Below are 22,964 nucleotides of genomic sequence, written 5' to 3'. Positions count from 1 at the left end.
AAGAATACTATAGTTTCTAGTACTAAATTCACTGTTTACTGTCACAGAAGGTTCTTGAACTCTTTTCCTTTTTGTACTTCCCTATCTCAGTTGGAAATGGCAAGATTTGCCCATATTTGTATCCTATAGTAACAATGTACAAAAAACCAGATGGTGGAAAAACTTATTAACATAAAAATGATTCAGGAAGATTTAATTTTAGATTTTTCTAATTTTTAGTAGTCTAGGTTTTCTAACAAACTGAAAATCAGTACCTTGGGATAAAGTCAGTTTCACCTCATACATTACTCTTCATTTTTTGTTTTTATAGGTTTTGGCTCATCTTTTGGATATGGTTTTCTATAGTGATGAAAAGGAGCGGGTGATTCCTTTACTTGTAAATATTATGCATTATGTTGTGCCCTACCTCAGAAATCACAGGTACTATTATTATTTAAATAGTTTTTTTAATTAATTCATCTCCTGTTAGAAACAAGTTCTGTTCCCTTATTGCCATTTCTAGAATTATTACAAAATGACAGTTTTACCTTGAATTATAATTATTTTAAAAAATGCATATAATATTTTTCTTATGGTGCTTTTTATTTCATATCTTCATGTCACTGTCTTAGGTAAATGGGAACATTTATGTATAACTTGATAGGATGATTAAAGTTAGGACATATAGGTTAAGGTGGTTTTTCTTCCTTGTAGTGCACATAATGCCCCTAGTTATCGAGCTTGTGTCCAGCTACTCAGCAGTCTTAGTGGGTATCAGTACACAAGGAGAGCTTGGAAAAAAGAAGCTTTTGACCTCTTTATGGATCCCAGTTTCTTTCAGATGGATGCCTCTTGTGTTAATCAGTAAGTTGTCCTCTTGTTTGTATTCAGTGTGATAATGCACCTCACAGTCTGTTGAAATCAGTTACTCCCCTGGAAAGTTAGAATACTGTTCTTTAACAGTAACAACATAATCTTAATTACATGTAATCCTTATCTCTTTCAGTTGGAGAGCAATTATGGACAATCTGATGACACATGATAAAACAACATTTAGAGATTTGATGAGTGAGTATTATAGGATGGCAATCCAAGTTCTTTCCTGTACATGATTCCTTCTTACTGTTTACTTTTACTCTTTTCTGGAGACTAGGAGACTACTGAATGAGCTCTTTGTCAAGTGTCGGTGGGGATATATGCTCTAGAGAAAGCACACTACTTTCTATATGCTATGGGAATATAATCTTAACATTTACAGAGGACAACTTAAGTGATAAATAATAAGTAAAACTATTTGTCCTTTTGCAGCTACTAGTGGAAGGAAGGGGCCATGTCTAATTATTTCCTCATCACACAGCATTATACCCAGTACATAATAGCACTCAATAAATAATTATTCAGTGAATGAGAAACTGACAGATGGTGAAGTGAAAAAGGCAGGCAGTTGAATCCAGCCTATCAGACAAGTCACTTTAAATATCTGGGGCTCTGTTTATTTCATCTGAAGGAAGAAAGAGGGGTGCCAAGAAGGGCAGAATCACCCCCCACCCCCTCTTTCTACTCTTATCTTGATTGGTTTTATAGTTTAGGATTCCATTTCGAATTTCATCTGAAAAAAAGTTTTAAAAAACGTTTGAAAGTTATCAAACTTAAATAGCAGTGACATTGTATGATTCTGTAGTATTTTTTAACAAATTCTTTAGCCAAAACTACAGTTTTCTCATTTGGAAAAAGGGCAGAATATCCGTTTTATCTTCATAGGGTTGTTTTAAGGTTCAGATTTATCCATTCAACAAATGTTTATTAAAAGACAACAGTGGGCCACTCATTGCACTAACCTTAATCAAATTTTAAAAGTTGTGAAGGAAATAAAATAGGGCAGTGTGTGATGGATTTTAAATAACAGCTAAACAGCTCATATACAAGGTGAAACTAAAGAAGCCAACTATGAGAAGGCCTAGGGTCAAAATATTCCAGGAATAGGGAACAAAAATTACAAAGGTTGGCTGGGCGCAGTGGCTCACACCTGTAATCCTAGCACTTTGACAGGCCAAGGCAGTAGAATTGTTTGAGGCCAGGAGTTTGAGACCAACCTGGACAAAATAGCGAGACCCCAGCTCTACAAAAAAAAATTTTTAATTGGCCACATGTGGTATGTACCTGTAGTCTCAGCTACTCAGGAGGCAGGAGGATTGCATGAGCCCAGATGGTTGAGGCTGCAGTGAGCCATGATTGTGCCCACTGCATTTCAGCCTGGGTGACAGAGCAAGATGCCATCACGAAGAAAAATACAAATAAATTGCAAAAGTCTTGGGATGCGAGCACACTTGGTACATTGAGGGAATGACAAACAAGACAATGTGGCTACAGCAGAATGAGTCGAGGGTGAGTAATGACATGAGGAAGGAAAGGTACGTAGGCAAGGCTATACCAGAAAGTATTTTTAAAGTAACAAGAAGGATTTAAGCAGATGGCCTCAAATATTAAAGGGTTTCCTCAGGGTTTTATATAAATGGTATTATTAGTGGTTTTACCTTATAAAACCTACAGTTCTAAATTTTCCCCTCTCCATCAAAACTCCTACCATTTTGGTCCTCTGGCTTACGTATGCTGGATCTGTTTGCCAGCCTGTCTGCCCCAGAGAGGGGCATCAAGTTTTGTACCCCAAGCTCCTCTCAGTTTTGGATGTCATAGAGCATATAGCTATTTTTAAAAACAACAGAATAATCTTTCTTCAAATGACAGTGTCACAGTCTCTTTCACTTGCTTTTTCAGCACGCGTAGCAGTGGCTCAAAGCAGTTCACTTAATCTCTTTGCAAACCGTGATGTGGAGCTAGAACAGAGAGCCATGCTTCTTAAAAGATTAGCATTTGCTATTTTTAGCAGTGAAATTGACCAGTACCAGAAATATCTTCCAGATATACAAGGTAAAAAATGAAAAACCCTTTATCTTCTCTAACTATAGGATTTTGGTTCCTTAGAAAATACTTCTCTAAATTCTAAGTTGGGGTAAAATATATCAAGTGTAGATCAGTTGGGAATTAGAAATTTTTCTACTGAAACAACAAAAATTATCAATGCCAGCATCTAAAAGAAATCATCACTGAGTTGTAGGACTTGCCTAAATGTGGTCTCTATTTTATTGTTTAGTTCAAATTTCTTAGGAATTCATGTTTGAGGATGAGGTATAAGATGATTTTGCTGCAGGCAGGCATGTTAGCATGTTCTCCTTGTCGACAAGAATTTGTGTTCTCTGAGAAGACCAAAATATAAGGTAAAGCCAGGAAATTGTGGCTAGAAGTAACACCTGGAGATCTGTAATTTGGGGACTGCAAGGGGGATTAAGTAATATTTTTGGTAACTTCAGTAAGCGGGTTTGGTGACCTTCTGTGTCCAGAAGGATATCAGTACACACATCATCACCCTGTACCACCAAATAGCTCTACAATGGGGATTTATCCAGAACAGAATTATTTGCTGCTCGAGTCAGCATACTCTTAAAGCCTCCAGCCTCGGGAGCCAACATGGGAACATGATGGTTGTCACACTCTAGGGAGAACTTTCTTTTCTCCCAGAAGACAAATGATTCCTAATTTCAGATACACAAAATGTACACTATTTGTCCCTATAATTTTTTTTTGTTTGTTTAAGTTGACTAGATCAGTGCTACTCAAAGTATGGTCCATGGACCAGTAACCAGTCTGTTATCCCATCCATAAGTATAAAAATTTAGAGTAAACATTTTAAACTTTGATTTGCTATTTGTAAGAATCTGCTTAATAAGAAAATGACATTTGTATTCCATGTATCTTTGTTTAATTGGAGTTTTCTTATTATTTTATGAAAATATCTCCAACAGTTTGGAGTTTTGTTTAAGTTTATCCTTTACTACAGATAGTTTGAGAGTACTGGACCAGATGATATAGAAAGTTTTATGTGATAAAGATTATTTAGTTATTGAAAATGCTCTGCATTTCTTTCAGAGAGATTGGTTGAGAGTCTCCGTTTGCCACAGGTGCCAACTCTCCATTCTCAAGTGTTCCTGTTTTTCAGAGTATTACTTTTAAGAATGTCTCCCCAACATCTTACCTCACTCTGGCCTACCATGATTACAGAACTTGTGAGTTAATTTTAATTCAGTCAGGTTATAAATCTAAATGATAAAATAGTGATTAGTTTCCATGTGCTTACTAGATACAACAAATATTGGGAGAGAATTGAGCTGTAGTTAAACCAGTTACTGATACTTTTTTACAGCTGAAAATAGTAAAACAAGTCAGATTCCATTTCCATACAGCTTAAATTTACAAATAGGCAACACAGATGGATGGCCAGCTCCTTGTGAATGATTACTTTCTTGGATCTGGTTTAGTGTTTAGTCTGTACTACACTACATTTTTTACTCTGTCAAGGCCTACCGTCCTGACAATAGCAGCTGGACCTATTTACAATAGCTGTAGCAATACCTCTAGTGATAGAGATGGCCGAGCTGGATTCAACTGCTCTGACATATTACATATACTCACTCTTGAAGTGCAGCACCTACCCCAGTTAAACTTGCTTCAGAGAGACTTTCACAGAGATTTTGTAACCTATCAAACAGTAAAACCTTCTCAGGTCCCACCTATACCCTTCTGTTCCCCTCCTCAAACCATACCCAGTCAGCCTCCTCCTTATCCTCATCAGAATGATTTGGGGAGTTAGGAAAGAGGAATGGGTAAAGAAAGGAAGAGGAATCTATCTCTCTGAAAATCTAGCTTTATAGTTTCCCTGCAAATATAATTGCTTTAATATTTCTTTTCTTTTTCTTTTTTTTTTTTTTTTTGAGATGGAGTCTCGCTCTGTCGCCCAGGCTGGAGTGCAGTGGTGCAATCTCAGGTCACTGCAAGCTCCGCCTCCCGGGTTCAGGCCATTCTCCTGCCTCAGCCTCCCAAGTAGGTGGGATTACAGGTGCCTGCCACCATGCCCAGCTAATTTTGTTTTGTATTTTTAGTAGAGATGGGGTTTCAGAGTGTTAGCCAGGATGGTCTTGATCGCCTGACCTTGTGATCCACCCACCACAGCCTCCCAAAGTGCTGGGATTACAGGCATGAGCCACCACACCTGGCCTATTTTTCCTTTTTTAATAACTGTAACTCTGTTCCATAATCACTAAAAACAAAAGCTCGCCTTCATCTCACTGAATTTCACCAAATGATTAACAAGCAATTTCACCAAAATTTAGCTCTATGTGGCTGAATTTGCAGTTTTACCTTCAGAAACTAACTATAATTTAAAAGATTCTGAAAACGTATTCTAAAATTTTTGTGTTAATGAAAATACAACTTAAAGATAACTTGAAAGGATTAAATATCCAGTTTAAACATTTAACATTTATTTCACTTATTTCACCATTTTCAGGTACAAGTATTTTTACTGATGGAGCAGGAACTCACTGCTGATGAAGATATTTCACGGTAATATGTAATTTAAATATATTCTTGTCCATTTTTTAATATCCTGAAATTATTCAGAATATTACTCAGCATCTAGGATAATATAGATAGTATTTTTCTGAATACTTATTTATTATTATGTAATTGATTACATTTGGATATAATGTAATTTCACTTATTCCTTAAGCACTTTAGATTGGATTAAGCCATCAGCATTCATTGCCTTGGTCCTCTAGACACAAATTTAGTTTAAAGCAGTACAGTATTGTTTCAGCTGCATGAGCCAGACTGGTTTTGGTAAGTCAGATCTGGTCTGTGAAATATTGCAATATATAGCGAACCCTGTTATGGTAGGTAACCTGGAACCAGGCTATCCATATGTGCAGATCTTCCAGATGGTCCCAATTTAATGTACTTTTACTCTCTTTAATAGAGGCAGTTTATTAATGTATGACTAAATATAATTTTTTATTTACACAAATTTATAGATTGAAAAGTTCTTTCTAAGACCAAGTTTCTTGAATATATTTTCTTCTTCAGTAGTAGATTTATAAAAAGGATCTCCTGCACTAATAACTGTTTATTATTATAGAGAACTTTCTCATCTTTGCAGAAACTGAGTAAAGAAGTTTCTTGCTTTTACAGTGTTTATATTTCTTGAATGTAAGATAAGTTATGTACTACTTTTTTTTTAGACAGGGTCTCACTCTTTTCACCCAGGCTGGAATGCAGTGGTGTGATCCTGGCTCATTGCAGCCTTGACCTCCCAGGCTGAGGTGATTCCCCCACCTCAGCCTCCTGAGCAGCTGAGACCACAGGTGTGTGCCACCATGCCTGGCTAGTGTTTTTGTTTTTTTTTTTTTTTTTTTTGGTTTTGGTTTGTTTTTTGTATTTTTTGTGGAGACAGGGTTTCATCATGTTGCCCAGGCTGGTCTCAAACTCCTCGGCTCAAAACATTCCACCCGCCTTGGCATCTCAAAATGCTGGGATTACAGGCATAAGCCACTGCACCCAGTCTATGTACTGTTTTTACGTTCTTAAAGAAGAAAAGTGAATTTTTGATTTGAAAATGGTGACATTTCATCATGACCTTGCTTAGCAATTACTGGCACATTTATCTCAGGATGATTATGAAAAATATTAGCTGGCACTTTTAGATCTTTCCAGGAATTCCTGTGAGTAAATGGGTCCAGCTGCTGACAGTCTGTCTCCTGCTTACAGGACTTCAGGGCCCTCTGTGGCTGGTCTGGAGACAACGTACACAGGAGGCAATGGCTTCTCTACTTCATATAACAGCCAGCGGTGGTTAAACCTCTATCTCTCTGCTTGCAAATTTTTGGATTTGGCTCTTGCGTTGCCCTCTGAAAACCTTCCTCAGTTTCAGATGTAAGTAAAAGCAAGGATATTAAATGGATATTTTTGAAAGTGCATTTGCTTTGGTCACTGACATCTAGGACTAATTAAAAAGTTTTTTGTGTAAGTTGAAGTATTAATAATTTTTACTAAAATATAATTATTTTGGCACAGCACAGTTATTGGAAGTAAATGGTCAATGTGGATATATTAACAGACTATTCAGTCAACAGATTGAGTACCTCCAGATGTGAGACAATGGGGTACATAACTCACATGCTTCAAGTCCAGGGAAGGAGACATACTGATACTATGGTAGCTCATGTACAAGACACACTGAGGCCACATAGCAGAGATCCCTACTAGCTCTGAAGGTTAGAGAAGGCCCTCAGGGGAGTCTTAACCTGAGGTGGTGAAGAATGACAGCTGGGAGAGTGAAGGAAGATAGAGGCAGCTGCAGACGTGATATGTCTGAAGTGTGGAGAGATCAGTATTGCTGGAGCATAATATTGAGAAGAAGCTGGAAAGGGACTAAACCATGTAAGACCTTGTAAACTGTTGGAGAACTTGGACAGCTAAGGAAAGAAGTGATGTTTTTAGGCTTGAATTTTAGAATGCTTATTTTGGCTATGTAGTGTGGAGAATGGACTGGAGATGGGCAAGACTAGAATGAAGGAGGCAGTTTTATCTTAGATAATAAATTGAACTGAAAGAAATGGGGGAAAAGTTGATAAAAGTTAATGCTTACAATGCCTTCTTAAGTGGCAAAAATAATTATGGTTTTTCATATATAAATTTTAAAAATAATGGGCAGTCTATGTTACATTATCAAAATGTAGTTAAGGTAGTATGAGAATTCATCCACAAGATCAAATATGTATTAATTTATAATATTGTGTCTTATTTTTCTTCTGGAATGGAAATAATAGGATGAAGAGTATGCTACTGAGCTTTTTCTGTTTTTTATTTGGACATGCTCCAAAATTTGCTATTTTACAAGCTTACTTTTCATTAAATTTAATGGTAAGAACTAGAAATTACCTTTAGAGTCATTCTAGTTCCTTTAATTTTCTCTTCTATTTGAAAACCATATATATCTACTTTTTGATGAATTTCAGTTGTTGGGTATCTATTACACAGATGTTACTCCTAAGGAAGTCCAGAAAAGAATACTAAACAGAATTGTAGGAAAGTGGCCAATATTAACCAAGACACTTACCTTCACAAAAGTGATAACTATTCTCAGGTGCTTTTGGAGGGACATTAAACAGTATGCTCATGATAGTGACTTTTTATCTTCCATGACAAGAACCAAAATAAGTTTATCCTCTTTACTTGTCAAGATGTTACTACAAAAGGGAAGGAAACATGCCATTATATTAGTTTTTTAAAAAACTTGTATCTTTCTAAAAATAAAAATCTACAAAGTAGAAAATGTGAAGATTTTAATGATTATCTTGAAAGAGTAATATCTTACCATGATCCATATTTGGCAAGTTCAAAGTATTTCATAAGTTTACTATATATAAATTTAAAAGTATCCATGTAACCATAAAGTTTGAGAGATAGCAATGAATTGGCAAAAGTCTAAAATGCGTAATATATAAAAATAACCTGGTAGAAAAATGGGCCAATGAGCAACACAGTTAATAATTTATAGGATGGTTTCTAAACATAGGAAAAGCTGCTCAGTTGTTCTCCAGAGTTTCCAATTAAAATTATGGATAACCATCAGAATGGTAAAGATCTGAAAGTTGCTTTCCTTTTACTTTTAGTAACAGAAGCATTCTTCTTCTTGTTGGAAGTATACACTGATATTGTCCAATTGTTCAGAGGTTATATTTTCCAAAATTAAAAATATATATTCTCTTTAAGCCTATAATTCTGCTACATCCGAGGATTTATCCTGCCTCTATATTCTCAGATGTGCACAAAAATAAATAAGCATTACATAAGGGTATCCATCGTGGTACTTTGTAAGTGCAAGAAATTGGACAATCTAGGACATTGGCTGTGGTGTACTACTACGTTGCTGTTAAAAAGAATGAAGTTTTATATGATGCAGAATTATCTCCAAGATATGAAATTAATATCAAATATATATATCCTACATGTATGATTAAATCAAAACAGGCAGCGATCATGTTTTTTTAAAGGAGAGGGTTGTGTGAATATGTACTCTTTTGGGCATAAACTCTCGGGAAGGACTTACGAAGTTGACAATGTTGATGGATCCTATGCAGGGAGGGGAGACTACCTTTCTTTGGTATGCCCATTTATACGGTTTGAATTTTTCCCATGGTCGGATATTACTTATGAAAGACAGAATTATAAAAATTCAAGAGATTAGAACAACAAAAAAAAAAAATTCAAGAGAAGTGCAAAGAAAGCCCTGCTTTTCTTAAATTCGTTCAATTTTTTATTCCTTTACTGTGCAACTAGGGAACATTTGACCAATTATACGTTGAAAAATCAAGTCTTTGTCACACTGTTATGTTACAGTACAAAGAGATAAGCTAAATGAAAACATGTTCCTTTTAAGAACCTTTTGCCTATTCGCTAATGAGGAAACAAACATTTGTTGAGTACTTGCTTTGTGCTCATGAAAAAAGTAATGGCCTACAAGTTTCATATTTATTCCTTACAACCTTATGAGGTAGTTAATAGTATCTTTATTTACTGATGAAGGCTCAGAGAGGTTAAGAAACATACCCAAAGTAACAAGGCTACGAGTGGCACATCTGGCATTTGAATTTTTATAAGCAGTGGGGTCATGATCTTTCTACTACATTATGCCACCTAATCTTAGATGGCACAAAGTCTGTCTTACTGATGCTGATGTCATTATTCTATACATAGGTACCGATGGGCCTTTATTCCAGAAGCCTCAGATGATTCAGGTTTGGAAGTCAGAAGGCAGGGTATACATCAACGAGAATTTAAACCTTACGTGGTACGACTAGCAAAACTTCTTCGGAAAAGAGCAAAGGTATCGCATTCTTTTGTGATTGTTTTGTTTTACATCACTACATGTTGCATTAGTGAGGTATTTATTAAATACTTCCTGGGAAACTGAGAATGTTATCAAGTTGAGCTATTTTGAAAACAAGTCCCTGGTTTTAAGAATTAATATCCATAAGCCTCATATTTCCAGACATTAGAAAACATACTGCATGTATTTTAAAGGAATATGTGGTTATTCTTTTTTTTGAAGAGAAGAAAAAGGAAGGCTTTTGTACATTAATAACATCTACCTTAAAATATTTTCCCCTCAAAAAAGAAAATAGAAACCTTGGAACCATACATGTGAGTACTTAAGACTGTAGTCCTGAACAGTCTTCATGTCAAAAACTTGAGAATGTAATATGTTCATCTTAACGCCATGATGAGAAACAAAAGTATGAATTGACTGAGAAAAATGCAATACAAAAGGGATTTTTAGAACGTGTCAGAGTTGTTTCAACAGAACTAATCAATGAGTAAGAAGATTATACATTTTAAATTTGTAAAATATGAGTCAGATTTCATTGAAATTGAATGAGCTAGAACCTCGGTCAGAATAAAGAAAATAATCATTAGCATTCATTCTGTTTATCTATATGAAAAAAAATGCTAAAATTCATTTTCTAAGTATTTTTCACTTTCTGATTATAACCTACATTCAGAAATGCATTCCTTATCCTGATCGAATACAGCTATATAACTGAATCTAAAGTTTCACAAAACAGTTCTTGCCCTTAACATGTGAGATATTTTCCTTTTTGTAGTTCACGGTGCTAATGCTAAGTACAGATTGCAAGACCCCCCCAACCTGCAGTTTTTAAAACAGTGCTCAAAATTAAACTGGCTCTGACTCATTAATATGAAGCATCTTCTTAAAGAAATTATTTAAGGGGAAAAGTGGGGATTTACTTAAATCATATTATACCATTAAAAAGTGTAGGAAAATAAAATTTGTAAAATATTGTGTCTTACATACTTTTCATCTTTCAGTATGCATCATGCTAATTTATTACAGATCTTTGCCCAAGAACCTACCAGCAATGAAACTGGTATGCTCGCCATTGGGCCTTTGTTATTAACCTTTTGTCAAATTTTCTTTTACATTCAACAAATTTTAAAATCAAATTGTACAATTTGGGAGTGAGCTAGGTTATTTGGTGAGATCTAGTATGCAGTGTGTGCTTTGAGTGCTCAGAAATTTTCCAGTCTTCTGGAGTCCTCCTAATCAGGCAGCAGCTCTTAAACTGAATTCCATAACTATAGAAATGGAATGAAGAAAGTAATTGAAGAGATTTTGCTGGAAGGAATTTACATGAGAAACTTGACTTAAATTCCTAGTTGCTTCTGTAGGGGCTTAATAAAAGGACAGAGATGAGGATGTAAGCTGGGTCCTGAGTTCAGGATAGGACTTCGGTACTTTTCACTTTGATATCTCAGTTTGGGCAAGTAATCGTGACAAATCCAGAAGCAAATATGACCCCAGGCACATGTCCTTTTCTGTTATGCCTGCATTTCATTAGTAATGAGAATTTTTATAAGTCCCTCCTCCTTTAAATAATAAATATGACAGTCTTTTGCCCAAAATTTGTCCCACAGAATAAAAAAACTATTTTGATTGAAAGGCATCTTCCCGTCCAAATCACCTTAAACAAGGTCTTCATGGCCAAGCTACTTTTCGCTGGAACAAAGGCTGTGAGTTCTCCTCTTTCCTTCCACAGGACAAGGAGGAGGACTTTAAGACAGTGATTTTGGAGGGATTGGAGATGGCCAAGAATCAGGTGAGGGTGGCTATTTCATGCTTATGATATGGCAGCAAAAGTTGCCAAATACTGAGACACAAACCCAGGTCTGAATGTCAACAAGTACAAGGGAGGTAAACAGGAAGGAAGTCTTTTTTCAAGTGTAGACTGGTGAAGTCAAAGGAGAAATCATTTGTATGGAAATGTTTTGACTTTATTTGAAATTGAGACAATACAGAGAGTTCTCATTAAGAGCATCAGAAACTCTGAATCAAGTGTATTCTTCTTGGTCAAGAGCATAATAAAAGTTCTTCTCTTAAAGGCTCATCTTGGTAAGAATATAAACAAAAGGTTACCCCAGAGTTCTCTTACATTTGGAAGTTAGCTATATAGAGGGTGCAAGGATATTATTCATTTCCCTTCATGACAAAGTCATCTCTGTACACCCTTTATTGTTGAATTGCAGTTTGACTTAGGGGATTAGAGGTGGTATGGTACCAGTAATTGAGTAATGATGGAAATGTGAAAGTCAGTCACAGGACTCTCATTGGTGCCAGTGTCATAGTTAAGAAAGAAAGTAAGTTTTATATATCCTATAATCTAGACTGGAACCTAAATAATTGCTAGGAAGCAAACTTAAGTCATAGCCGTTAAGTTTTTTGGTTTGTTTTTGACCAGAGATGATGAAGAAGTAGGTGATCTTTTCTTGGTTTGCTCCTGGACTCTTCCATTTTAACATATATTTTTAGTTTGGTGCAAAAGTAATTGCGGTTTGGGACCATGAATTTTAAATCATTATAACTAGGTTCAAACAAATCTTTATTAAATCAATATAGGAATCATTACAATCAACACATTTTTGCCAATGAGAAATATTGGTTTATTCCTGTAGCATAAAAATCCATGCTTCCAAATTTGACGAACTCTTGGAAACCATTTTCTGCATCCTGCTAGTTGTGGAAGCGGTTTCCCTCCAAAACGTTGCTGAAATCCTAAAGAAGTGGTAGTTGGTTGGCAAGAGGTCAGGTGAATATGGCAGATGAGGCAAAACTTCATAGCCCAATTAGTTCAACTTTGAAGCGCTGGTTATGTGACATGTGGTCCACTGTTGTGGTGGAAAAGAATTGGACCCTTTCTGGTGGCCAATGCCAGCTGCAGGCATTGCAGTTTTTGGGGCATCTCATTGATTTGCTGAGCACACTTATCAGATGTAATGGTTTCACCTGGATTCAGAAAGCTGTAGTGGATCAGACTGGCAGCAGACCACCAAACAATGACGATGACCATGTTTTGGTGCAAGTTTGGCTTTGGGAAATGCTTTGGAGCTGCTTCTCAGTCCAGCCACTGAGCTGGTCATTGCCCGTTGTCGTATAAAATCCACCTTTTGGCACACGTCACAATCCGATCGAGAAATGGTTCATTATTGTTGCATAGAATAGAGAAGATGACACTTCAAAAAGACGATTTTTTGTATTTTTTCACTCAGCTCATGAGGCACCCATTTCTTGAGCTTTTTCACTTTTCCAATTTGCTTCAAATGCCGAACAACCATACAATGGTCAACGTTGAGTTCTTGGGCAACTCTTACAGTTGTAAGAGGATCAGCTTCAATGATGCTCTCAATTGATCATTATCAATTTCTGATGACTGGCCAATGCACCCCTCATCCTCAAGGCTCTAGTCTCCTTTGCAAAACTTCTTGAACCATCATGGCACTGTTTAGGCACTGTATGTTCGTTAGCAGTTCCTGGGCCAAATGCATTGTTGATGTTGTGTGTTGTCTCTGCTGCTTTATAACCTATTTTGAACTCAGAAAATCGCTCCAATTTGATTTTTGTCTAACATCATTTCCACAGTCTAAAATAAACAGCAAGTAAGTCACTAGCAAAAAAAAAAGTGAGAAATGTGCTTAAAATGATGTATAACATAACCACATTTATTTAAGAATGTATTCCAATATAAAACGGCAAATTTCAACAATGCAAAAACTGCAATTACGTTTGCACCAACCTAATTTCCTTTTTCAGGATTTTACTTTAAAATAAGCAACAAGCTTGAGAGCACATAGAAGAAAATAAGCTGGATTTTGTATCTGCTTGACCCACTAGGAAACTAGTGATATTAAATTATTAGGTAAACAATAAAAGTTTCTGAGCAACATCTGATCTTAGAAGGCAAACTCCATTTGTTAATATGACAGATTGTAATTCTTCCTAAGTCTTCATGATTTCTTTCTTCTGTCTAGTTCATTGCTTATTTTCATTATCTTTATTTAGTGTGGTATTGTATCTGTGATCCTGCCCAAGTTCAACCAACCTCAGTTCTCTCATATCTTTCTCTAGACAGAATGATGTCTGTAGCTGTGTTTGTATAATTCAGGTGGCTTCTCAAACTACCCTCTTAATACACAAATTATTTGTGTTTATATTTAGTTGGCAGAGTTTTCACATACCTTCTCATTTGACTTCTCTACTAAAAGTTAGTTTAGATTGTCCCATTTTATAAGTGAGGAACCTTTGTGTATCTTGCCCAAGGATGTCGTTAAGTATGGCAGAGCCAGCACACTAAACCAATTCCTTTGACTCCAGGTCCAGCTTTCCTCCCTATGTTGTTTAGCACAACCCAGAAGGAGAGAGCAGTGTCTCTTCTGAGGGATACCTTCCTTTCTCTGTGATGCAGTATTGACAGTAATTATTCACTTTGGATACTGCTATCATCATGGCAAATTTAGGCTATCTAGATAAAAGGGAATTAACTATTTATAATAAAAGGGGATATAAAATGTATAGAGCACTTTGTTCCTTTTTTCTGTAGTCATTTTGTGACCTAGTCCTTGGTTACAGTAGTGAGGGTTCAGAAACCTGGGAGCTTTTTGAGTAAATACAAAGCACAACATAAAACTTTTATGTTTGACTCTATTCCTGTTCAAAGCGATTTCTGTTAACTAAGCTTATCTGTGCATTCTAGTTGGGAACTATTACTACAGTGTTAAGACTGCTCCATATAAAACTAAGAAATGGCAGTAAAAGGTCTCAGAAGCACCAAGGGTTTTGATCAGGTCAGGAGTAGAAACGTAATGTCATTTGTATTCATTTCTTGACCAATTGCCAATGTTTATTATATCTTTCTAATTTTTCTAACATACCACACTGTCTGTTAATACCAGTTCACTTTTGTTTTCTGCAGAAAAATCCAGAGGAAGACAACTCAGGAAGAACGTTGGGTTGGGAGCCAGGGCAATTGCTGCTCACCATCTGCACCGTGCGCAGCATGGAGCAGCTCCTGCCGTTCTTCAATGTGCTCAGTCAAGTCTTCAACAGCAAAGTCACAAGCCGATGTGGAGGACACTCAGGGAGTCCTATCCTCTACTCAAACGCCTTCCCTAATAAGGACATGAAACTGGAGAACCACAAACCATGTTCCAGCAAAGCCAGGCAAAAAATAGAAGAGATGGTAGAAAAAGATTTTCTGGAAGGGATGATAAAAACTTGAGCACCACCGGTGGTTCCATTTAACTTATATGTAAATGTAATTATTTAAAACACATACACTGCTCTGCATTGTATAGTTTTTCCTTTTTTGTATGTAACAGAACACATTTCAGGTTGTATTTAATTTAAATATTTGTATATAAGAGCAAATGTCTGAATGTGGCCTGAATCAAGTTTAAATATTGTTGGCTTATACTGATTATGGTGCCTAAGAGAGCTATATATATACACACATGTAAAGTCCATTGTTTTTATTGTCCTGAGTTGTCTTAAACCTGCAAAATATACACTACCCATTTTTTTTTTCCATTGGTTTCAGGCTTGGTTTAATTAAGATTGGTTGGGGATTTTTCTCTTTTCCTTATTAACCATGTTCTGGTATCAGAGTGGTGTTCCTTCTCCATCGGAGGCTGGAAAACGTATTATAATTAGTTTTTCTCCCACATACCTTCACCAAGAGCAGTGAAGAATAACTGAAGGCTGGACCATGCATCCTTACAAGTCTCAGTACGGAAGAGGGATGGACAACCCCCCCTCTTCACACCTCTGAGTTCCTGATGGCATTAGTCATATAGGTAAGTCATCTAATAATCTTTCTTAAGACTCTGCAATGGAAAAACTAGTTGTATAAAGTCTTCTCTGCCCTCTCCATTTGTATCAGCAATGGAGAATGCTGCAAAACATCATCTTGCTCATGTGACGGTGATGGCAAAGATATCACAAGGAGTTGGTAATAAGATTTAATTTTCCAGTAGTCTGCATGAATTGTTCCCCACATAAAACTGTACAGTTAGTGACTGAATTGTATACTTAAGCCCCAGTATTTTACATTAGTGGGACTGAAATTAGAGGTAAATTTCTTTAACAAGTGTAAGGCTTACCTATTTACAAAGAATTATTCTGGTAGTGTTTAAGAAAAACAATCAGATCTAGAGACAATCCAGTAGGGTGCATTGTAAACATTATGATTATAAATCTCTTAGTAGGGCCATTATTATTGACAGTTTTGTAAAGACTTGTAAAAAGTCCACTTTCTCAAGAATATGAGAATTATCTTCAGAAACCTGGTTGGGGCCTTTCTCCAATTCCTCCAGCCAGCTGAAATACTGCCAAGCTCACTTCATGTGCAAGGTGATCTGCACTTTCCTGCAAATTACATTAAAAGAGATTAGATGAGAAAGATATAGCATGTGTCTAACATGGGCAAGACCATGTTACTTGGAATTCTGGGGAAGAGAGGGGTGATTCTTGATTTTGTTTCACTAGCAAATTCCAATGAAAACCTTTTTTCATCTTTCAGTAACAAATTCCAAGGCCCTTAAATGGAAAACAGACGAAATTCTTCTAAATAAGGTAAGTTTTTACAATTCAGATTATAAAAATAGCTATCATTCCAAAAATGAAAAAATTCAATAAAACCTTAGTCCACAATTGGCCTAACAGTAAGTATTACTGCCTCTGTTGCCGTCTCCTCATCCATCATGGATATTCTTTAGACTCTAAGATGGCTTAAGCTTCTGCAAGAAAGCTGCCAAATGTCTCCTTCTGATTCCCTATTCGGCACGCTCACTGTAGTCTGCCGTGGCTTTGCAGACACTTTAAGGAGTATGTGAAGAGGCCAAATAATAAAAATCCAGACCACAGGTCTTGACCCCTATCAGGGAAACAGGCACCATAGTAAAGCTGTCATTTAAAGGAAATATTTTGAAAAACAAGAGTTCAGAATGCTATCAGTTGACTTAGAAATGAACTACAAAGCTGGTTGTTTTCATAATGTCACAAGATTGTATTTTTAAAAGAAAAGGATCATCTACCTTGTAGTGCCTAAACTAAGTATTTGTTAGTTATTCCTGCCATGGTTAAAAATATGACACTTTCAGGAAGTCTAGAATAAGTCAAAAATATTTGGCGAAATAAACTGATTGGGTCTAATTTTGTTCAATTTTATAATTACTGCTGGTGAAAATAATTTTGTGGTCTTAATGTGAACCTAAAAGGCTCAGCAAAATAAAGCCTAATCATCATAGTGAGATTCTAAAAACTATTAAAATAGTTTGCCTCTGTATCACCTAATATTAGGCTCTTTTTCAATAGAACTATCCCAGCTTACTTGTGAGTCTGCTTCTGCATATACTCGGACGACATCTTCTGTACCAGAGGGCCGGACAAAAGCTCGGGAAAGCTTGTACTTCTTCACCAGGTCATTGATTGCCTCCTGTAATCCCGGGGGTGTAACTGCTTGTCTTTCAGCATTGGTAGTGCTAATAACTCTCCTGTCTGCAACCTAAGTGCAAGCATTTCATATTTGGTACTATATTACACTTCCTTTCAGAAGCTTAACCTGTTAAACATAAATTCTACGAAAAGTGCCAGACTAAATATAAAATTACATTAAAATTTCTTATTTCTCCAAGATCAGGGTAATTAATTTCAACATTTGGACAACTTTTCTCTTTTTCTTCAGTCTATAAAGATAATGGCCAGTAAATACGACATGACTATAAGTCCCATATCACACATAAAATACAGGATAAGTGGTAGCCCATTATATAAGAAGGCCGATAAGAATCTCTTAAATATGCCAGAAATAAATCAGAACAATCAACAGCCATTTCTGTGAACTGTGGCTTTAGTACCTCCAATTGTCTTTCACAAATTCTGTTGGTGACTGTGTAAACTGGCATAAACATGTACAGAGAAATCAATGAGGAATTTATCTGAATTCTCTCCCTCAGGAAGTATTCTGTGAACTAAACATAATGCAGAGTAAGTACTTTCACTTGAAATGACAGGGGATCTGAGTTTTGCTTCAAAATAATGTTGGGGCCAGGCGCAGTGGCTCACACCTGTAATCCTAGCACTTTGGGAGGCCAAGGGAAAAGGATCACTTGAGCTCAGGAGTTCAAGAACAGCCTGGGCAACACAGTGAGACCTCATCTCTAAAAAAAATACCCAAGAGTATTGGGAGGGGGTATGGAGAATGTATAGGGCAATAACTGAAATCTGCTGAAGCTGGGTACACAAAGTTCATTATGTTGTTGTTTCTGTACATTTATATCTGTTTTTAATTCTCCATAATAAAATCGCTAAAAATGTGATGCAGTCATTCATATTATTTATTATATAATAAAGTTGGAAACCAAATACTTCTCAAACAATAGAATGTTAAGTAAATGAACTTAGTTACTCTATAATTTTTTTCAGCTGTAAGATAATACCGTTAGATATCATAAGGCCTTTTTTTTGAGATGGCATCTCTGTCGCCAGGCCAGAGTACAATGGCATGATCTCGGCTCACTGCAACCTCCACCTCCCGGGTTCAAGTGATTCTCCTGCCTCAGCCTCCTGAGTAGCTGGAACTACAGGTGTGCGCCATCACGCCCAGCTAATTGTTGTATTTTTAGTAGAGACAGGGTTTCACCATGTTGGCCAGGCTGGTCTCAATCCCTTGACCTCATGATCCACCTGCCTTGGCCTCCCAAAGTGCTGGGATTACAGGCATGAGCCACTGTACCCGGCCCACAAGGCCTTATTTTCTGTGTATCATGTGTGTATGTATAGAATGAAACAGGAAACATTTGTCAGTGAGACATAGAATTGGGGTAATAGGTTTTACTTAGCTAATACTCAGAAAAGTTATTTTAAAGTTTCTCTCACACCTGAACTTTAAGTTGTCTGTTTGGAAGATCTGTATAGAGAGCATCCCACTGTTGCACAGTCAAGCCCTTTAGAGCCAAGATTGCCTCAATCACCAGCATGTCAGAAATAGCATCACCAGCTGCCTGCAAAATGGGGAAACAAATAGAAGAAACCACTTAACACAAGCAAATCTTGGAAATGGATGTTTTTCTTAGAAAACCAATCACAGTACAGGTTGAACATCCTTAATCTGAAACATGTTGAGTGCCAAAATAACGTCACAAGTGAAAAATTCCACACCTGGCCTTCTGTGATAGGTCAAAATGTGGGTATACAACTGCCAGGTGTGGTGGCACACATCTCAGTCCCAGCTACTCAGGAGGCTGAGATGGGATGATTACTTGAAGCTAGGAGTTTGAGGCTGCAGCGTGTTGTGATAATGCCTGTGAACAGCCAGTGCACTCCAGGCTGGGCAACACAGCAAGACCTTGTCTCTTAATAAAAAAACAAATGCACTCCTGACCTCACTGTCAGGAATTCAAAACCAGTCTGGCCAACACGGTAAAACTCCATCTCTACTAATATAATATAAAATTAGCAAGGTGTGGTAGTGGGCGCCTGTAATCCCAGCTACTTGGGAGGCTGAGGAAGAACTGCTTGAGTCCGGGAGGCAGAGGTTGCAGTGAGCCAAGACTGCGCCACTGCACTCCAGCCTGGGCAGTAAAGCAAGACTCCATCTCAAAACAAAACAACAACAACAACAACAAAACCCCACTAAAAGCAGGCCCACAGTTCATTCAGCGTCCCCAAGGGAAAAAGACCCTGTCAGCTATGATATATCATTTCCATGCATGCCGGATAAGTATCATATTTTTTACTATTAAATACTTGTATGTGAATAAGTATAAAAAATGGTTGCTTATTGAAATTCAGAGTCAGGAATGATGGTGATGCCAAACAACCACAGATTGTCCAATGGATGGCTGAGAGCGACACCTTTGCTTTCTGATGGTTCATGCACTAAATTTGCAGTATTCTATAAAACCTTTAATCTTATGTAACATAATGAAACAAAAGAATTAGTGTTTTTGACTTGAGTGCCACACCCAAGATGTCACATTATATATATGCAAATATCCCAAAATCCAGTGAATCTGAACCCAAAACACTTCTAGTCCCAAGCATTTTGGATAAGAGATACTCAGCCTATATCCTATGCTTTCTCACATGCAGCATGATTAACTGAAGTGTTTTTGTGGATGGATAAACATGAACAATGAGGTGAAGATTTCCATGGAAGACAATGAAAGGTGTAACAAAGAATACTGAAACTAGCTCTTGAGAAACTTGCCTTTAGTACCCCTTATCTATAAAATGAAATTAGACTGGATAACTCTAAGGCTCAGCCTAACATTCCATCACTCATTTTTCTTTATAATTAGATCCCTTTTGAGATACTACCCCACAATGAATAGAAAGCATCAAGATAAAATGGAGAAATATGAGCTTTGGTATAAGATATAACTGAAGATAGATCTCTGTTTCTTCACTTATAAAATGGGAATTACAGTAACACCTCTCCCTATGTTACTGCAAGGATTACACAGTAAGGTATATAAAGTGTCCAATGTGTGCAAGACACTCAAATGTACTGCTTTTCCACTGCCAAACGACACTCCAACCCCAATCCCAACTAACCCACATGTATGTCCTTTGTTAGTGAGACAACCAGTTATTTTTTTTTTTCTTTTTGAGACGGAGTCTCACTCTGTTGCCCAGGCTGGAATGCAGTGGCACGATCTCAGCTCACTGCAAGTTCTGCCTCCCGGGTTCATGCCATTCTCCTGCCTCAGCCTCCAGAGTAGTTGGGACTACAGATGCCCACCACCATGCCCGGCTAATTGATTGTATTTTTAGTAGAGACGAGGTTTCACCCTGTTAGCCAGGATGGTCTTGATCTCCTGACTTCGTAATCCGCCCGCCTCGGTCTCCCAAAGTGCTGGGATTACAGGCATGAGCCACCACGCCTGGCCTGACAACCAGTTATTTTTAATTTCCTCGAGGTTTGGTTAAAAAAAAATAATATGTATATATACACTGAGTAGCTGAATCTGTGATCCTAGGTAGAAGCTGCTCAATATACTTGAAATTTTCCATCATAAGATGTAGGGGAAGGGAAGCATATTAAAAAATGTTCTGTCATTCCATTTCATTATAAATCTCAACTGAATATACCACTATTGCAAGGAAGCCACCAGGCCAGGACATCTCTACTTTAATTTTGTATGCACCCACACTCTGTTCTATCCATCTTCTGAATAAAGTAAAGGTAACCAAGAGTCCACTGCCCCATCAGTTCTGACCTGGTTAAACAAGTCAATAATGTTTTCAAGCATCTTAGCAGCTTTTCTTTTCTTATCTTCCAGTTGTTCTGCTGATTGTTTTATCTTCCTTTCAACGGTTGTACTAAACAGTGCCTGCAGCAAAAGCATATAAAATCAGTCTCAAAACACTATCCAAAACCTAGTCATAAATACTATTATTCTAGCTAACCCACTTTTCCCTCCTAGTCAATCTGGAGAAACTGAGGGGAAACATAGTGGCAGCCTTAAAATGTATGAAATTAATGTAAGATCACATTAAAACCCAGAGGATAGTACTAGGGGAAAAATTTTATTTGTGGATTATATAACTGGCTATAAAAATTTAAACATCTGATTACAAAGAAAACACCACCTTGACAAGAGGCGAACACACTCAGTAAGTTCATGTTTTCCCTTCAACCAGCTAAGTCATTTCTGTGCAACCAGGTTACTTAGAGCCTGTCTGTATCCTTTTTACTTTGAAGGAAATAATTCATTGCGACTAGTACAGTTTTATTCTAAAACTTAAGGGTATGAGCGAGGCAAAATTAAGAGTTCCTAGTATTTATCAAAATATGGCAAATAATATCATGGATAGTCATTACAATATATAATTCATCATGCTCCTCAAGAGTCTTACCTCATTTGGAAATACCTTACCCATCTTTTTTTATTGCCTTCTAGAGGCCTAATACTGAGCAAGATTAGCATACTATGCTCAACTACTTGATGAAATACATTTTTCTTGATAAAATAAGGCACAGGCTAGTCACCTGTTTTTGTAAAGTTTTACTGGAACACAACCACACCCATTCATTTAAGCTAGATCAGCAGAGTTGAGCAACTGTAACAGAGACCTTATGGCCTGAAAATCCAAAAATATTTACTATCTACCCTTTAGAAAATAATTTACCAACTTCTCCATTAGATCACTAAAGTTATATCTTAATTGCATTTTGCAGGAACTTATTTTTCCCCTTTTTATATTTATGCCCTCCAAAAGCCAATTTTAAATTAATGAGGAAAATTATTTGGCTTAGATTCAAATGTTCTGATAGCCACCTCAAGTGCATTCATTAAATGAGGTGAGTATAAAAACATTTTTAAAATATTCTGAACATTATGAATCTACAAAAAACTACTTAACTATACACTTTAAAATGTAATTTTATGTAAAATGTAAATTGAAACATTTTATATGCCTATCACTAGTTACCTTAAATTCATTTTCATTTCTTATTAATTATCAACTTTCCAACACTTTGCAATTCACCATAGCGACTGAATTTTTCTTTTCCTCTCCTATGGCCAGCCAAAAAATGCATAGACAACATGCTTATAACAAAATTAAGAACTGGAAATTTTTTTAAAAACTATTCAAAACACGTTAGCGTATCTCTTCACATTGAAAGAAGAATCATTACCAAGTAAAAGAGTATCACAGTTTCATAATACATCAATATATAAGATAACCAAAGGATCTTTTTGTCACATCCAATTATTTCAACAAAGTACAATATTACCTATTATTACCTCCCAGATACAGAAATCTCATTATAAAGGTAAGTGCCACCTAAGGCCAACTGTAATTAAGAGAACTTACAGTGCCATGCCCATTTGCTTCAAAATAAACTCCAATGTCAAACTCTTGAGCCTTGTGGTGCAAATGTTTTACACCAGTCTTAGTGCAATAGACAGGTACCTATAACACATGCATTTAAAGAAATACAGCAATTACTCAGATGTCAAATGTTCCTTGCATACCTAGTATCCCAGAGACACAAAGGGGATCAAAACATACTGGGGCTGAGTCCAGTGAGGAAAACGATTAAGCATTAAAATACAAAATGGTATGTATACAATGGGAGTGTGAACACACTCTGGAAGCACGTGTCCAAGGGTAAAGCACGGTGATAGAGATGAGGGGCTCCTTATAAGACAGGAAAGATTACAAGTGGGGG

The 22,964-nt window shown here is 36.7% G+C and overlaps 2 protein-coding genes across 12 annotated transcripts in view; one reads left to right on the top strand and one right to left on the bottom strand.

Moving 5' to 3' along the window:
• Window positions 1-15,308, top strand: part of DOP1A (DOP1 leucine zipper like protein A) — a 103,409-nt gene extending 88,101 nt beyond the window's left edge. For 4 of the 6 annotated variants that reach the window (XM_033235552.1, XM_033235548.1, XM_033235550.1 and 1 more), the window contains 10 exons: window positions 311-420; window positions 694-843; window positions 986-1,047; window positions 2,755-2,907; window positions 3,964-4,100; window positions 5,381-5,436; window positions 6,637-6,801; window positions 9,628-9,757; window positions 11,490-11,549; window positions 14,697-15,306. In XM_033235552.1, the coding sequence (XP_033091443.1) occupies window positions 311-420; window positions 694-843; window positions 986-1,047; window positions 2,755-2,907; window positions 3,964-4,100; window positions 5,381-5,436; window positions 6,637-6,801; window positions 9,628-9,757; window positions 11,490-11,549; window positions 14,697-15,002 (1,329 nt within the window). In that variant the 3' untranslated portion in view covers window positions 15,003-15,306. Of the gene's footprint in view, window positions 1-310; window positions 421-693; window positions 844-985; window positions 1,048-2,754; window positions 2,908-3,963; window positions 4,101-5,380; window positions 5,437-6,636; window positions 6,802-9,627; window positions 9,758-11,489; window positions 11,550-14,696 lie in introns of all 6 variants that reach the window. The other 2 variants (XM_033235553.1, XM_033235554.1) reach the window with 1 other exon arrangement.
• PGM3 (phosphoglucomutase 3) overlaps window positions 11,703-22,964 on the bottom strand; it is a 28,282-nt gene continuing 17,020 nt past the window's right edge. For 4 of the 6 annotated variants that reach the window (XM_033235555.1, XM_033235557.1, XM_033235556.1 and 1 more), the window contains 5 exons: window positions 22,607-22,705; window positions 21,004-21,117; window positions 18,661-18,783; window positions 17,112-17,285; window positions 11,703-16,147 (listed from right to left, as the gene is read on the bottom strand). In XM_033235555.1, the coding sequence (XP_033091446.1) occupies window positions 16,058-16,147; window positions 17,112-17,285; window positions 18,661-18,783; window positions 21,004-21,117; window positions 22,607-22,705 (600 nt within the window). In that variant the 3' untranslated portion in view covers window positions 11,703-16,057. The remainder of the gene's footprint in view (window positions 16,148-17,111; window positions 17,286-18,660; window positions 18,784-21,003; window positions 21,118-22,606; window positions 22,706-22,964) is intronic. The other 2 variants (XM_033235558.1, XM_033235559.1) reach the window with 2 other exon arrangements.

This window comes from Trachypithecus francoisi, unplaced genomic scaffold (genome assembly GCF_009764315.1).
Source record: "Trachypithecus francoisi isolate TF-2019V2 unplaced genomic scaffold, Tfra_2.0 Lachesis_group15, whole genome shotgun sequence".
NCBI lineage: Eukaryota > Metazoa > Chordata > Mammalia > Primates > Cercopithecidae > Trachypithecus > Trachypithecus francoisi.
Note: the sequence above shows the minus strand (reverse complement) of the source record. Positions and strands in the feature narration are given on the sequence as shown.